This window comes from Harmonia axyridis, chromosome 4 (assembly GCF_914767665.1).
Source record: "Harmonia axyridis chromosome 4, icHarAxyr1.1, whole genome shotgun sequence".
In the NCBI taxonomy this organism is placed as follows: Eukaryota; Metazoa; Arthropoda; class Insecta; order Coleoptera; family Coccinellidae; genus Harmonia; species Harmonia axyridis.
The window spans coordinates 43,098,358-43,116,746 of record NC_059504.1 but is presented as its reverse complement, the minus strand read 5'-3'; the positions used below and the strand labels follow the sequence as shown (position 1 = coordinate 43,116,746).

General features: G+C 33.2%; 1 protein-coding gene across 2 annotated transcripts in view; it reads right to left on the bottom strand.

The window, feature by feature from the left end:
- The window catches only part of LOC123677566 (protein abrupt), a 48,156-nt gene that overhangs the window by 25,447 nt on the left and 4,320 nt on the right, over positions 1–18,389 (bottom strand). For both annotated transcript variants that reach the window (XM_045614163.1, XM_045614164.1), the window contains exons 2-4: positions 14,786–15,336; positions 11,454–11,616; positions 661–864 (exon numbers count right to left, since the gene is read on the bottom strand). In XM_045614163.1, the coding sequence (XP_045470119.1) occupies positions 661–864; positions 11,454–11,616; positions 14,786–15,054 (636 nt within the window). In that variant the 5' untranslated portion in view covers positions 15,055–15,336. The remainder of the gene's footprint in view (positions 1–660; positions 865–11,453; positions 11,617–14,785; positions 15,337–18,389) is intronic.

The following is an 18,389-nucleotide window of genomic DNA, read 5'->3' as shown; positions in this document are numbered from 1 at the left end:
TGAGATATAGCCGCTTACCTCACTTATTTGCCCACCCTGTACAGCGACTGTACTCATATAATCTGAATGAAATAATTAATAAACGAGATCTATTAGTTCAATTTTGGGTTTAAGAAATATCACTCCTAAATGGTGGATGCGCCGGTTAATTCCTTACCCAAGCAGTACTCCCAAATGGTGAATGCGCTGTAAAATCGGCCAGTCCGTTCTCCTCGAATAGCTCCACTTTCTTTATTTGATCTAATATTGAGTCTCAGTTTCTTTGCATTCGCGGGTTCATGTAAAGGTCTATTGAAATCGATTTCTCAGTGTGTCAAATCTTATCTTTAAATTTTGTTTCTTCCTTCTCCTGTTTAGGTCTTGGTTAAAGTGACAAAATTTCTACAATTCCGGGTTTTCACGGAAAGGAACAGAATGTCTGGTTTATTTATTTGATATTCATTATTTTGAAAAGTTATCGGTTAATCACAACGGCGTAGTGGACCGGACAAAACCCTATCACATAATTACAATTATGTATAGCTGGTTTCAAAAATCTCTGATCGATCAATCAACCTGTTGATTTCGAAAAACAAATGTACTAGAATTGATCAGGAATAATTTTATGGTGGCAATATCCACGATGAAAATTTCGTGGAACTTAAAAACTAAGATTCTTACTTCTTTTGGTGTAGGACCTTCCAAAGCTTGTCCTAGCAAAGACTCTTGCATATCACCATTACCTCTTGAAGGGCTCCTTCCTCGGTCTGGAGTAGCTTCTCCTCTGTCTGAACTTTTCGTCCTTTTGGCAGGTGGTGGAGATATACAACTTCTTTCTTCGAAATCCCGCTTTTCTGTGGACCACGGTAGTGAGGAAGATGTGTTCTGTAAAATTCAAAATTAATATATTTGATTACTACAATCAGCATGTAATACTGAAGACAATGAAACTTATAGTAATAATAGATCGACTGTTATTAAATATACAGAATAACATGAAAATATAACTGGCCTCAAATGATAATGAATATAAAATGAAAACAAATTGAGTAATAGAAAAAATTAATGTTTCAAATAATTAATATAAGATCTATTTGGAGTCTTCGAAAATTATACGAGTCTGTGGGGTCAAAACAAATCATAAATATGAAGAAAAATACTCCAATTGAAATATCTGCTAGCTAATACAATCTATCGAAAAGTCTGAGCCACATATAATTTTATAGTTGATACACTCATCAAAACAAAATGAAAAAAATTTAATCTTGTTTATGCCTGAAGAAAAACATGTAGGTATGTTTTTTGTTGACCCTTTTATCTCAAATGATCATTGAACAGAAAATAACTCGTATTGTATAGTACCTAGTGGAACTGAAAGAGAGATTAATGAGTACAGTCAACGTTTATACTTTTACAATAGGTACATCGGATTTATCTCGACAACATCATTAGTCACATCTTGGAATAAAATTAAAATTGTAGACGTCTCTAATATTACTCATAACAAGTGGAATTGTAAAACCAATTGCAATTTTATGCAAAGGTTCATTATATCGTCTATATAAAAAATAACAAAATATTACAGATAACTTTACATCCATTAAACAAAGGATGCTAACAGGATAAAAAAAAATGTGGTAACTTGAAGATACGACCTCTGGACTTGCATTCACCTTGAGCAGGATCTACAGAGCCAGTAGGTCCCGCAAGCAGTTATTTGTTATATATTAAGATCAGAATGTCCAAAAATTCATAACATGTATAGCAACTGACAGTAAGGCAAAAAACATGTCAACTTTTGTCCTTTCATTGAATATTTTGAAAGTTTATCATGAAAGTAAGGATTTTCCAACAAGAGGTTTCATTTTGTTATTGAAAAAAAAACGAGTATATTTTAAGATAAATGAATGGATGTTTATTCAGTTGTGAAGAGGAAGGTATGCCATTAAAAATGGAAAACGATATCAGCCAAATGGCTGCCAATAAATCTTTCACGTGGCCCTAAAGAAAAAAGTCACAAAAATCACAAGATGAAGGTGAATTTCATCATTTTTCCATTTTTAGTGATGTTTTACTTGTCAAATGTTAAAAGATGGCATCTCCAAAATATACAGCTGTTTAGATAGCGGGTTTTTCAAAATTGAACCGCTTATTGGAAAACCCTCTATTATAAAATTTCTTTATACGATGACAAAATTGGTTTCTATCGAAATTCACCTTCCTTCATAAATCAGTCAAAGTGACTGTAATATGGCCATTATTTAATAAAGAAAGCTAGACATATCGAAGTAACCAGGTATCTTCACCTCCGATAAAGCAATAAACAATCGAGAAAAAGAATTGAAAGCCAAGTTTCACCGGAATCAAGATCAAATATTCATTATGGCCACGTTCTCACGAAAAAATAAGTCCAATCTAGCAAGTGTATTATTAATCAGAAGCCGGTTCTGTCTAACAGTGTCATGTACCAGAATAGGTGCGATTACAAATTTCACCAAGAATCTCTCTATGTTATTTCGATGCAAATGAAGCATTACAAAATTGTCGAATTCGTCCTCCATCTGAATAATTGGTGAATAAAACAACGCTCTACCTTCTGAGAAATATTGTCACGACTACTTTTAATTGATTTAGAATTTTAATTATGAATAAAATTCCGTTTATAAACGTTATGGTAGCCGCATGGAAACTTTAATGAAATTTCTAATTTTATAATGAGCCTAGTTGTACGACACGGAAGTCTAGAGATTTTATTTAGATATCGAAAATTGTATAATTGGAGAGGTAGACGCAGAACCATTCATTTACCGATATTGACTCGGAGATTAATCGCACTAGAGAGACTTGGAACAGAAACGTATCAATTTTTAACAATATGGTAAATGTGGCAATTAACTCTGGTTTCTTTTGGTACAATAGCTATACCTCCAATAATCACCTCATTTTATGGGTGAAGTATATATCGAGGATGTGCTTGTACGTGACTTCGACTTTTTGTACACGGCTGTTTATTCTCTTTGAAAATACCGAATGATTTTCGTTAATAAGGTGTAATTACAGTGAAAATCTCACTATACCGATATACCAACAAAAACTTCGATCAAGGACATCGACGAGTTCTTAACTGCATTGTACAAACAGTAATTATAAGAAGATTGCGAAGTTATATTGAATACTCTACGTGAACCAACGGATAAAGGATTTCATTTCTGATATGTAAGAAAAACTTTGAAAATGCTACATAGTAATTTATTAATTTAACATCAGTCAAACAAATAATAACACTTGTTTTGTGAAAATATTACAGCTTTTAGATAATTATTATTGCTTTTTCATTACCGGTGATCAAACTGTGGAATGCTTTTCTCTGGAACTATAAGAGCTATTTGAAGTGTTCTCCAATAATCTTTGAAGCTGTCATCTTTTGACATGTGACAAGTGAAAACTACGTCATTGCTTAAAAGAGACACGCTTCAATAATGCATTGAAATTGTTAAAATTCATAACAAAAATGCTGAAAATGTAGCAGTGAGAGTTCGCCAAACTAAATCACTTGGAGTCTTCGTGAAGCAGATTCTCAGCCGGTAATATGAAACTGGTGAAAAAATATGAACTGTTGGGAAAAGTTAGTGATGTGAAGAATCGAAACCGTGTGCGAGTATCGCTGGTGTAGCCCATAATATCGACAAAAACCCTGGTTTGTCGATAACTTGTCGATCTTGAGGATTAAGCATTCGACAAAGGACATGACACCGTATTTTGCATAAAAACTTAGGTCTTGGATGTGTTATAGTTCAGTTAACACAAGAACTCAAACTAGTCGATTACTAGCAAATGCATAAAAATGATCCGAATTGTCATCGAAACATCTTCAGCGATGTGGCCCATTTTCACCTCGAAGGCTACGTTATAATAAGCTGAATTGACGTATTTGTGGCTTGGAAAATGTAAAAATGATTGTTGAAAAGCTTCTTTTTATCCTCAACGTGTCACTTGGTTTTTGGGCTGGTGGTATAATTGGACCTCATTCATTTGAAAATGAGACTGCTGCTGTTGAATTGATTGCGGTACTGAGCTAAGATAAGCCCTTTACCTCAAAATCTTCATTCATTCTCTTAGCTCAAGAATCCAGTCCAAGAATTTTTAAGCCAGAAAATCAAAACATCAAATACGGGAAACTAAATTTCTCGAACACTAAAAGGCATAAATACTCAGAGGAATAAACATAGATAGAGGAAGCATATGTAATTTTCAGTAAGCAAATTTTGTTTACTTATTATTAGTTCATGTAGGGAAACTATCAAATTTGACAGGAAGCGCGCCTAAATGAAAACATATCAGTGATACGATATTTCACTCAATTCGCGAGTTTTTCACAAAGAACGCATTTCTTATGTCCCATAGTGAATCGACGTTTCATATTAACTCAAAATATATTGAAATAAATACCTAAATATATCAGAAATTCCGAGAACAAACTTCAAGCGCGCCAAACGACGTGAAACAGCCGATGACACTAGGAGAGCAAAAGTTGCCAAACCTTGGATTTCAGCAGGTAGATACAGAAAATTATAAATATTCTGCTTATTCTAAATTCGACATTTAGGAAAAATATCGGATTCCAAATATTCAATTTGCATATTTAATCGAGAATCACTCAAATAAATATATTTCATTCAATATAATCTATATTCATAACGATATAGTGAAATTGTGGATTTGAAAATTTATCATAATCCGACAACGAAGTCTAACCATGTTGGGGACATGTAAAAATTGCTTATACTCCCTCTATCTAAGTTTATTACTCTATGAATAGATATAAGCATGAAATGAAAATTGTATGATATAATATAAAGGTATAAGACGAATTATTTCAAAGTTGAATTTATGTTATGATTTTTACCTCGAAACTTTGAGCCTCGAATTGAAATCCTGCTATTTCTAAAGTATTTCTTGATGCATTTAAGATTATATTTAGGAATAAATGTTTCCGGTTTAAATACAGCGGGTTGAGATTAACTGTAGATCCTTTTGATATATTTCGTCAGATTGAAGACGTAATAAACTTTTGTCTAAAATCTGACTGTAGGAGTCTTCAATTATTTTTCGAGGTTGACTTAAAATAATTTGGAAGTCAGTTTGGACCATCGATAACAGTCAGTCCTTCTTCAACCTCCAAGAAGTAATTATGTTGCTTTAAGGCGATGCAGGTGTAAACGTCTATCACCTAATGTCCTAACACGTTCTTATCAAGAACCCATCACTTATTAAATCTTTGGCAATACGAAATTCCTCCCGGTTTTAATTACCACTCTACTCCAGCTGATGGCCCACGTTAAAAAGAGTAATTGTTTCGAATCCGATGGGGCCCTATCAGCTCCACCGTTCACGAGTAAGCCAAAGGCCACAAACCAGTTTGGTGCGCTAGCAATAATTTCTACCGTTTATTTGGATTAACATTAAATATATCGCCTCCAAATATCTTACGGGTGTGTTTAAGACCGGTCTCAATTGGGCCGGTTCAATAATAACTCCAGGTAGAAAAAAAAAGATGAATTGAACACCTATGTATGAGCGACTTTATATGAGAGGTACCGGATAATGAAACTTCACATTCTTTTCTTCGGTACACGTATCTAGGGAGCACAAAGGTAAGGTAGGTAGTTCTAGAACATGTCTAGTTACTTACAGCATGCGAATGTGAATTGAATGGGAACAATTTATTCCCTGGAGTTCTTACCTAACGATTTGATACAGCGTGGTTTTTGTATTGGAAACGTATGTATTTACAGATGCCAGCGGGGTGCAGTTTGATGCACCATTTGGAAAAACACTATTTCTTACGAAATATTCATATTTATATTTCGTCAAAACGCTCATATAAGAAGTTCTTTTGAAGGAATTTGATGGTGGTTTGGTGTTTAGTTTCTTCATTGTATTTTTTTGTTTTGTTCATCTTTACGATTTTCGAAATGAATTGAAATATCGAACAAAGAATATGTATTTAAGTTTGCATTGCAAATAATGTCATTCCTCGTGCTTAGAATGTAAAATAATCCCCAAGAAAATACTAAGTTTATGGAAGTGAAACTCATATTTCTTCAGGATAATAAAAACATAACTAATCTTTCTTCCACTTATATGGCCTCAGCCCTCAGCAGATAATTTTTCAACTTATTTGATCACAAATCTCAAATTATATTTTCGAAATAATGATTTTGATATAATAAAAGATATTTTGTACTGAGTAACGTAATCGAATGCCGAAAATACTTTCAACAAATGATTCCAATTGATATACTCAATACATTGATTGGATATAGTAATACATCTAAAACCATTAAAAATTTCAAATAATATGTATACATATTTTTACTTTCTCTACCCTAAAAATTTTATATCCCCTAGGGGTTCAACCTGGGGTCGAACCGATAAATGTAGGTAAATTACGGTTCTTTTGTTGTTATTGTACCTTTCACTTTTCTAATCCTTGTATTGTTTCCAAAATACGTAGTTAGTATAAATAGATTTCTTGATATTTTTTTGAAACACACACGTAACTTTACAATAAGATTCTAATGTATAATGGAGAATTTTACTTCAGAAGGTGGTAATATTTAATTTTTTACACTTGAAGAATAGAGAAACAGGAACTTTAAAGATAAAAATGAATGAATATTGGGATTTAAAATGGAAATTGGTTTGTTTTTTAATGGAATTTGTTTTTGATAATATTCTTTCAGCCTACAATGCGTACTTGCCAGTTCTTGTGTTAGAAACAAACAAATTCGAGATTTAGAACCTGATTCATCAATTTACATACTCTGTCTTTATTTGATGGAAATTAATTTCGAAGGTTTTTTTCATTGAAGTTTGAACAGAAGGAAGGTAAATTTATTAATAAAAAGAGATAATTTGATTACTAGCTACTATATTTTGTTTAGTTGTAAGTCACGTACAGGCTCACGCTTGAGTGATTATTGTTCCTACCAGTAGCTTAACATAATAAACCATGTGATTACCATATTATCTAAATAATTTCTGGCATTTTCCTCCTCATGTTAAAACAGTTTTGAATGTAATAGTTACTAAAAATGCGAGTGCAGTAGGCTTAGATAATAAGGTTAGGAATTTGTAAACATAACGCCCTCGAAATATTAGTCCCTTTGTATCTAACACATTAAGTTATTCTCGATTAAAAATGTCAGCCTACGAGCCGAATTCTCGTCATTTGCAGGAGGATTTCATTTTCTGCTTTAATATGAAGAAATCTGCGGCTGAGATTCATCGACTGCTCTCAAATACCGATGATGAGGCTGCTATTAGTAAAAGAACGTGCCGAGAGAGGTTTCAACTTTCAAGAAGGTTATTTTGACGTCGAAGACCTGCATGGCGGTGGAAGAGAGAAGAATTGGAGTCATTACTCGATCAAGACTCGTGTCAAACGCAACAAGAATTGTCAGGATCATTGGGATTGACCGAACAAGCTATTTTAAAACGCCTGAATGTCATGGAAAGGATTCAGAAACAAGAAAATTGGGTGCCGTACGAGTTGAAGCCGAGAGATTTTGAACGGCGTTTGTTTGATTTTGAACAGCTGCTTGCAAGGTAAAGACGGAAGGAATTTCTGCATCGCTTTGTGACTGGAGACGAAAAATGTGTTCATTACGATAGTTCTAAGTGCAGAAGTTTTTCAACGCGGGATTCGTATGCTGCCCGAAAGATGGAAGAAGGTAGTAACCAGCGATTGACAAGACTTTGAATCATAAATGTATAACGAGTTTTTCACAATAAAGCATCGAATTCAGGAAAAAAAGGCAGTTGCAAAGTTGTACGCCTATGCATATAAATCCGTGAGAGACAACAGATAATAATTAAATATAACTGTGAAATCTGTGTGAAACTGATTTTGTTCTACAAGGTATGGCAGGATGAACGAATTTGCCACAGAATTAGAGAATAGTTATTTATAATACAAGTGCAGAAGGCATTGATATTCTTCCACGAGTTCAAAATTCAAAAACGAGCCACGAAGTGGCAAGTTTTTGAATGAACGAGTGGTAGAATGAGCCTTCTGTACGAGTATTATACATTATTCTCTCTAATACATTGCATTTTTATTGAAATTAATGAAATATTTCCATAAATATCATATAATGATTTTTGCATTGAAAAATGTTGGTTGGCAGAACTGATTTCTTTAAGGCAATTTGATGAATTGATAGATAAAGCCGTAGCGGAAAGTTCGGAGTGCCAACATAGAATAATAAAATATAACCATGAAAACTGTGCGTTTCTGATATATTCTCCCACGATTTTGTTCTGCAAGATGTGGAAGAATGAACGGAATAACCACATAATTAGAGAAATAATATTCCCTTCTTTCCCGAACGATTTCCAAAGATTCGTTATCAGGAACAATAAAACAAAATCCAACAGTTCCAATTGCACATTCGCATGTTCTCTCCTTCCCCCTCTCTTTCGTGAAAACAATCACTATCCCCAAAAATACGAATATAAATGTATGCTCAGTAACGGTAATAACTTTTTGTGTTCCCGTCATAAAACATGAACCAAGTGGCCTTTTCCAGTCATTACAATAATCAATCCCTCTCTCGAATGTGGAAAACCGCACGCAATTCATTTCCATATTTTCGTTATAAGCGGTCATTTACATTCTGATTCCGATGCATGCAAAAAACACAAGTTGAATTACAACAACTGTCCATCAGAAATGACGCCGGGGACCCGCGGTTACGATAATGAAGAGAAGTTTTATCAGCGAACGTAACGATGATTGTTATACCACTTTTTCTTGATAGGTTTTATGATAATTTTACATGTTTCATTCAAAACCAGATCGCTTGTTTCTCATGAATACGAGGAATCGTGTTTTATGATGGTTTTATGGAATTCAATCTACGGAACGCTCTGAATGTTTCAATGGATGATGGGGTATTCCGCTTTTGAAAACTCCACAAAAAGTGGAATTTTCCTACTCTGTTAATTTTGCGGAAATTTACGCGAAACTTAATTTATTAAATTTAAATTTTTGTTGAACTATATTAAGATTTATGAAAGCACTAATCATTTCTTACCCATACACCGAAAGGTATCAAATGGGATACAGATTATATATATATATATATATATATATATATATATATATATATATATATATATATATATATATATATATATAATCATTTCTTACGACTTTTCTTGGCCTTTAGTTTTATCATCAGAAAATTTAGATGAAATTTTTGCGCGAGAAGAATTATAGAGATCTTCTAACAGAAAAACATCCTTCATATTGATAGTTATTTAGGCAACAAGTGCAAAAAGTGAATGTTTATTGCACTCGACGTGAAATTGTTCGACGAGGCCGTTAGGCCGAGTTGGACAACACGTCGAGTGCAATAAACAATTTTTGCACGAGTTGCATACAACATTTTTCTACGTTCATGCAAAAAGCAAAAAATGATTTATTGAGGTGCGGCACTAGGTGTAGGAAAATTAAAAGCGCAACTTGAATACTTTAATATTAATATCGATTTGCATTGAAACAGGAACTAATACGTTACGAACAATTTAACTCAAACTTCATTTTTACCCTCAATGTTGAAAGTGAATGAACAATTGGTGCAATTTTCAATATGAATATTTCGTAGTGAAGTACTTTTTAAATCCACTTCTTGATTTGTTACTGCTGTAAACATACTAGTACTTGGTAACTGTACATCGTTATTTCCTTCAGGCTGAAATATTTGTTTTGCAACACTGAGTTTGTTGAAGTAGAATGACAGATGAGTGCAATAAAAACTTTATTGCACTAGTGCAATAAAGAACTTTTTTTTCCACTAAAGATAGTTCAATAAAGTTTTGCTTTTTGCATGAATGTAGAAAAAGTTTCTAATAGGTTATCTGATGAAATCAAAGGAATTAATCATTTCAATTTATTTAAAAAAAAAGTAAAAGAAATGCTCATTAAATTAGAACCCTACTCTCTACTAGAGTATTTTGATGTACAATAGGAGTGGGAAGTATTTCTAGTTATAGTTTTTGTTGACACTATTTGGTTGTGTGTGTAGCATAAGTTGTAGTTGTGCTGTACATGCTTTGAAATAAAGACTGTTATCTATCTATCTAGCTATATCGCCATAGAGTTTTAAAAATAAAAAGTTTTATTTTGATACTAAAAAAAAAGTACTATTTGAGAGAAATCGATGGATTGGGAAGAGGAAGGTATGGGGCATTAACGGTAGAAAACAATATAAGTAATAGCTTGACATTTTAACCAACTACTTGACATGAAAATCAAGCTCGTGAAAAATTACATACTTGAACTTGACTTGACTTGATTTTAGATAATTATTGCTTGACTTAGTACCAAGCTACTTGATATTACTTGAGCTTGATATGTACGCGTCGCACGGCATATATATCTGCAATCTCCTGCGCGCTTAGACTAAATAAGGGGATTCCTCGAGCGTCGAGAGATTGAAGCATTCGCCAGTGTGACTTTATTAGTAGTTTTCCCACATTTCTATGAAATCTAATGGTATATTTTGGTAGTTTCAGAAATATCTTTCCAATATTGTCCAAAATGGCCAAGTATTTTTATCAACGCCAGCATCTTCAGCTCCTATTAAAAACAATTTTCCAGAGCTGCTCTTACATTTATAAAAACCCGCAATATGTTAGGCGACAAATCTATAAGATGCCTCATGTGTCTTAGATCCTGGATGAGAAATTATGAAATCAAATAAAGCTTGAAGATTTCTCAATATTGAGAAACTTTGTTTTTTATTATTTTTTATCATATTATGATTTATAGTGATTTAATTTATGTTTCTATTCAAAAAGTTGAAATTTTCGGTTCTTTTATATGAGATAGCTGGCTATTCAAAATGAAACCTCATATTGGAAAACCTTTTATGTGGCACCATCTGAATCGAAAAAGTAGAGTTTTCAGAATGAAGATTCCGTGACCACAGGTGTTGTTATGTCAAGCATGGTTCCTTATTACATATTTTTTATTTTAGGCACTGGATCCCACAAGACCTGATGGCCAAGAAGTGCTAAAATTTTCGCTTCTACATAAAGAACGCTAAAACGATTATTCAGATAAATTACTTTGAATATGTCCTTTGAAAAAAAATATCAGGCTTCAAAAATAGAAAGTTATCTCGTCAATTGAACAATTTGCAGAATTCTCAGTGAACTTAGTGATGGTTTACTCTTTTAATGTCGAGAATAAAATCCATTCATTTCAATGTTTGAAAATCATTCCATTAGGTTAAAAGATATCATAACCCAAGACTTGCTAGATTTGACTTCAGAGTCAAGAAATCTGGGATAAATAATTGTGATACCTACTTCGGGTTAATTTACAATTCACAGATATTTTTCTCTCTCTATGAAACATAATATTCATTTGAATTATTATGACAACTTATAGAAATACTTACCGGCGAAATTTTTTCTTCTGTTGTTGTGCTGGTCAGTCTTTGTCCTACAGATGTCGCCCCAGCTGGCACATCCGCCAGTCCTCTCACTTGTAACATTTGTGCAGTCTTTAAAAAATCTGTTAACTGTTCTTGACCTATGTGCACTTCACCATTATACATAAACCTGAAAAAAAAAATCGACGATCAAAACATATTCACAAAATCACGCAATCATATATCGAATTGAAGTACAAAAACATAAACTGTGGGCAGAAAAGTCGAATTCAAAAATATAATCCAAAAGAAAGAATATTTTATATATCCTGTATTGGTGTCTATTGCCATTTCAAATGATAAGTCGAACATATCTGTCAACATCCCCATAATAATAAAAATCGCCAAACAAGCTCAAACAGAATGAAATAAATAAAAATAATCCGATTACTTCAATAGCGGTAAGGACGTGTGAAATATCATCTTAAATTCAATTGGAAGTTATCTTTCCCGCCATTGGTACTTTGCCAAGTGTGTCTAATGAAGAAATCGAAAATCAAAAAACATTCCATGGTGTTATGATATCTGTTCAAAACACGAAATATAAAGCACGCATGCGTTTGGTCTTAAAAATAAGAACCACATTTTGGCATTATGATTATGTTTTTTTAACGGGTCTATGACTAATCGATTGTAATTGAGTAAATAATTTATGATGTGTTTTCCAGCCAAATGGTCGAAAATAATATCGGAGAAAAAGTGAAACCACGTTTGATGTTAAAAAAACTGTAGGTACTCATGTTAGTCAATTCTGCGAAAGTATTACTATACATACGAAAAACTGAGTGAATAAATTTCATATGAATACGAAAATTATGTTAAAGTGAGATAACACTTATTGAGGTAGTAGGAATAACATTCCTCGTTTTGCAAAATATATTCCACACGCAGAAAGTTATACAGTTTTGAATATTTCAACTTTAATTTGAATCTCAACAATGTGGAAGCAACAGAATTGATTTATTAGATTACCCAAAACGTTTGATTTTGTATCAATTCGATCAGATGATAAATTGCTACTGTTACTTTCCAATATGATATATAATTAATCAACAGAATACTACAACAAAATTTCCCACTATCTGTATCCATAAACAGAGAATATATTCATCATTTGAAAAAAGTTAATGATTGTACATTAACTAGGTTTGTTTTTCGATTCTAATTATTCATTAATGAGTTTATGCATTAGATACTGAACTTGAATTTAATCAATGAATATACTACTTACTAACGTACATGTTCTAAAAATTTTCCGATTTATTTTAATATGAAACAATCCTTGAATTATTCCAGAATGATTCACGAGTAGTCAATGGTTATTTACTTTCAGAAAATTGAGAATTCTAGCATGACTCTTATTAATCAAATACAAAGGTAATGAGCTCATTAAGAGCAGAATATACGAGGTGCGATCAATATTTTTCATCCTTTTTGTATAATGCATTTCAATATTGAAGAAGTAACGAAGTTTTACTTCATGATTAATTTTTATGAACTTCGAATTATACTGGTATTATCAGGAACTTTTGTATTATTTCATTATCTCAATGATCCTTGAATGAGCTTTCGTGAAATCATCCTGCAGTCCACATATCTACTAGGTAAATATTTCTCTCCAATACTATGATCGATCACCAAACATCTAATTAAAAAAGTTGGCATCTATTCTGATACGAATGAAAAATTCGTCACTTATGATGATCTGACAATAAGATAAATTCTTTTATCTGGCAACGTAATTCGTGAATCGAATTATGTAGTCGTCATAATTTTTATGAAATCAGCGCAACGCTAATGTTCATTACAAAAATTTATGTTGAATTCCGCAATATTTTTCGAATAGCAGAAAAAAATTTATTTTAACCATTAAACCAGAAACAAATACGGCCTGTGTAGCCCAAATATAACTGATGTTGATTATGACTAAAAGACATTTCAAATACAGATTCATCCTCCATTATCTACAATCATATAAGTGACACTTATATGATTATACGAATGTTCAACTTCATATGCCCATAAATTAAATAATTTGATGCTTTATGAAATTTGATCTTCGATTATGATCAATGGATGATGGATTTCCTGGATTTTTTTTTTTTGACATTGAACAGAATATTCAGCAATGTGTGCAGCATAGGACTGAATGACCTCCACTCAACTTCTGTGAAAACCCCCAACCCAACATTCGAAGTGCTTAAGGATCCTAAACAGAGAAATTTTCCTCTAATTGATCAAACGGAGAAGTTTCTGGATGAAATTGGAAAATCGACAATCCCAGCTCTCAAAAAGAATACCAGCAAATGGTACACAGATGGTTTTGAGACCACGACTGGGACTGGCGCTGGGATAGTAAGAAACTGCCAGAAAAAAGATGTAGAGATACATTCTGACAGTCAGGCTGCAATCATCGATTCTTAGATGGTATTGCAGTGCAGAAGGAAACTCAATGAAATAGACAAGCATAACTAGGTCTAGCTATACTGGGGAATCAAAGAAAATGAAGATATTAACACACTTGACAAAAAAGGAGCACTAACTGCACTCATTGTCCCAGAATCTTTCTGCGGTATAAGTAAATATATCTAAGAGAAAGAGTTTCAGGAGATGAAAAAAATTGAAAGAGAAACTCTCTGGCGGAATCTTCTTGGGTTGGAACATTCCGAAAAGTTTCGAAACTTTGGATACTGCGATATCTAAGAAGTATCTGGATTTCAGTAAGAATAAGTTACCCATCTTTCACTCAGAAAGCACCTCCATGAAAAAACGAAGAGTGTAGATTCTATGGGGAGACGGAATGCCTTGCCATCGCTAGCCAACGCAAAAAATGCTCTGAAAAAGAGACTTGTGGAAGTGAGGAAGTAACCTCCTTGAAGTCATCCCAGATACTGGAGTTCATTAGAACTCTAGAACTGGAGTGCTAGCTGTGAACTACGACGACTAATGGTGAGATCAGCTTTGATGGGGTATAATAGATTGAGAGGTCTAAGAAGAAACTATCTGTTTCTTCCCTAGATATTCTGAAAAATTCTCACATTCCAGTCTATGTATAGACAGAAGTAGATCTGTAATGATCTCAAGTGCCCTAGTGGAGCGTTTTCTTAGCTCCAGTAATACACACAAGCTACTTTGATCTTACAATAATGATGTACAATCATCGCAGAACTTTAGGGTTACATTCCTAAGTCTTACCAGCTAGACTTCTTCATGCCAATAAATGCAGTACATTTTTTCAAGAAAGTAAAAACTTGTGAATTGATATAATAAAACTCTTATGATGAAATCAAGAAACTCACCTTAACAAACTCTCCATGTCTTTCTGTTGGACGTCTTTTAAAATAACGATGGGATGCTGGCAAGGGTTCGCCTTCAACAAATTCCTGAAGTAGGGGCTGCAGGCCGACAGGACGACCTTGTGGGCTGTGAAAGAGCAACCGTCGCAGGCCAGGGTGACGTCCACGAAGTCCTCCTCGTCCCGCAGATGCCTGAAGGAGGACAGTATGGAGGAGTGGAAGTCGTTCCATCGCAGCGAGTACTGCTGCTCTGGGGAGGTCTCTGCCCCCATTGGGCACTGGGAAGGTGCAATTTCTACGCCAATGATTATGCCGTTCGGTACACCACTGCTCTGTTTACTCGCAGAGTCCTGTTCCGGTCTCTGCGACGTAAATTCCGCTATCTCCCCTGCATCTACGACACTGGTGTCGTTCTGCGTTGGGTGGTTTTTTTGGTGGAGAATTTTGACGAATTAAGGCAGACTTCTTGGGGAAATTCTGTTCCAGTTTCACGGTTTTAGGCGCCGTGGGTGCGGTTTGTGCATATCAGTCCTTGAAGGTTTGGTTGAGGTAATCTGGAAGAAGAGAGATTTATTGTCAACAATAGTAATGAATTATTCGTAATTTAAAATTGTATTGGTTAATGGATTTCTCAACAATCAACGAAAAATTAATTATAATTCTTGAAATGTAAAATTTAGTTATCCAAACATCGAATATTAGTTTCTTTCTATCTTATAATGACGCCATTCATTGGAAAAAGTAGTGAAAAATTGGACTGATCGTGATAAAAAAAGTTTCCAACAATATTTCTGTCTTGTATTATTATTTAATGTTGTCAAGCTCTCAAAAAACAACCATTATTTGTGTTTTTCAACTATTTTCCAAAATCCCGCTCAATTACTAATCTATAGAACTGTTTTTAACTGCACAAGTATCATTAGTGTCACAAGTGTCACTAGTGTATGAAAGTGAATATAAGATCCACAATTGTGCTGAAAAATTTGATCTACTTTACTCAATTAGCACGATTAACTTTTTCATTAATTATTATTATTATTATTATTAAACAAAGATTAAAGTTTAGGCAATGCCTATAAACTCACAGTTTTTGATTCAGTGCACTAGAGTGAAGAGTTGAATATTTTCTTAGGCTAGAACAATTGCTCAATGAGGTTATGTTGCATGATATTAAACACGGTTAATCGGTTGATAAAATTCATTTGGAATTCCAATCAAGATCTACCCTCGGACCTACGAGTAGTGGTTTTTTTCAAAATCATGATATTATTTCAAATACCACGCACGATAACGGAAATAATAATGCTATCAAATCTAGGATGCCAAAAGTATGGAATGAGAAGCATTGTTCTTCAAATGTTCCACGCCTCCACGAAGAGACCTGAATACCTTCACCAACTAAATACCAAAACAAGAGAACTAATCGCAAGCGATACACCAAACCATTCTCTCAACAAATTCAAATCAGATAGGCTTCGCTCAACCTTCCAAAACTTATAAATTAAATGTTAGTTTTGTGTAAATCGAGACCGAAGTGGGCGTCAGGTAATTGTTAATTATTGCAAACACCCGAAACGAATAGTTTAGCGTTGTATCTATATAGCTTTCTATTTTTAAAGGTTGTTTCATAAATTATTTATTGTAATTGTTCTCGTGATACGGTTATTTATCGTTGTGTATGATTTGATTCGGATTTTACGATGTCCCGAAATCTGAATACTTGACAATTTATTAGTGAATATCGGACAAGTTGACGTTTTTTTTTCGGAAAATTTATGGGGATAACTGATTACGAAATGTATTCGCTATTAACAACATGACCTGCAAGATTGTTTGAGACGGACGATTCCCGTACAAGGGCGGAGCATCCCACTAATATCTTCTTAAAAGGTGCCAAGAATAATGCATCTCATTTACCCATCTTCACGAGTACAGAGGCGGCTTTAACGAGGCGTGGAGATCGATGCTTATTCTTCATTTTCAGGAATAATTTTTCAGCATTCGTTTCGTACTTCACAAAATGAGAATCGTTCAATTGCATTCTTGATTCCAAACATTATCTATTTTTGGAATAAAAATAGCACTGAAGCGAAGTTAGAAGCTTTTCGATATTGTTCAAATTGGTATTTTTTATATAATTTCGCAGGAAATTTCTTATGAACCATCAAACCGTTATAACAGAATAAAAATTAATCAATTAACGTACTGGGTATCCCAAATTCGATGCTCATTAAAAGGATCTCGAGAACAACACTTAGAAACAATTTTTAAAAACACCGATTCCTTTTTTAGAAATATAATTAGATATTAGAAAGCCAATCATAGATATCTTGATTCGTTCTCGAGTTACAAGGCGTTTCTGAAAAATTACCGTTTCAAATATTTCACTATAAAAAAATTCTAAAAGGTTTTTTTCAGTAGTTTATATGATACTCATTATATATATAAATCAATAAGGAAAGATAATTGTTCAAATGATCTAATACTATCTTTAATTAACTGATGGGATTTTATCTCCGTTTCTCGCATAAGAAATGTACAATATCGGGACGTATTTCTGCCAATACTGTATATACTCGTGTAGGTATATAGTAATCAAGTCAGTAGAACATTCTGCATTCAAATTTTCGTATTTCGTATGATCTCCATATTTTTATTGAAATAAACCAATTTCTTCTTGTATATTCCTATATCTTGGCATTTCTTCGAACCTACATGCAAATGACCATTGAAATTAGATACTAATAAGTCTCGGAAGTTATCACCTTCTTAGAGAAAATTTGATTATAACATTGAATAATGACAGAGCATCAAAAATAAAGCCTTCTTAATAAAACTTTTATACTTTATTTCGGAATCAGATAAAAAGACTGAATGACATTCAAACTAATACGTTTTCTGAAAAAAATAAGAAATATTATATCGTTCTGTTTTCTGATAATGAAATGAAGGCAATCAATAAATCAGGTAGTAAAACAGCTGTTGTCTTAAGAAAAGAGAGTTTACCGAGGAGTTTACTATTTCAAATGTTGACGAATATAAAAAAAAAAGGTTTCAACCATGAGTTTAAGCCTTTCTGGGCTCTGAGAAGCTTGATGTAGGAGATTTGGTAGGTACATAAATGTGTTGAAAATTTAGGAATGAAATGAAAAAATTTATTGCTGGCATATTGTAGACCATTAAATCGTAAATTCCCGATTTGGGGAGCATATATTATGTAAGTAGACTATGTTATCCCGAAAAAAATTAATGTCCTTACCCTAAGAGTATAGGTACCTGAACCGAAAATTCACAATATCGAATATTCAATGGAAAACTTATTCGAAATAAATGAAATAAAATAAATATTCTGGTTATATGCACGATGTGGAACTAAATACCGATCTCGATCTTTCAGAACCAATTCTCATACCTTTCAAAATTGGCGGTAAGTAGGTATAATACAATAATCTAGATAATTAAGGAATTAATTGCAAGCAATATAATGTCTATTTACCCAAAGAAATAATGAGCTGCTATAAAAATTGTTATATTTTCATAATTAAACCCCATAATTATCGTGTTAAGACAATGAATAATATGAAATATTTGGTGTAATTACCTTCTA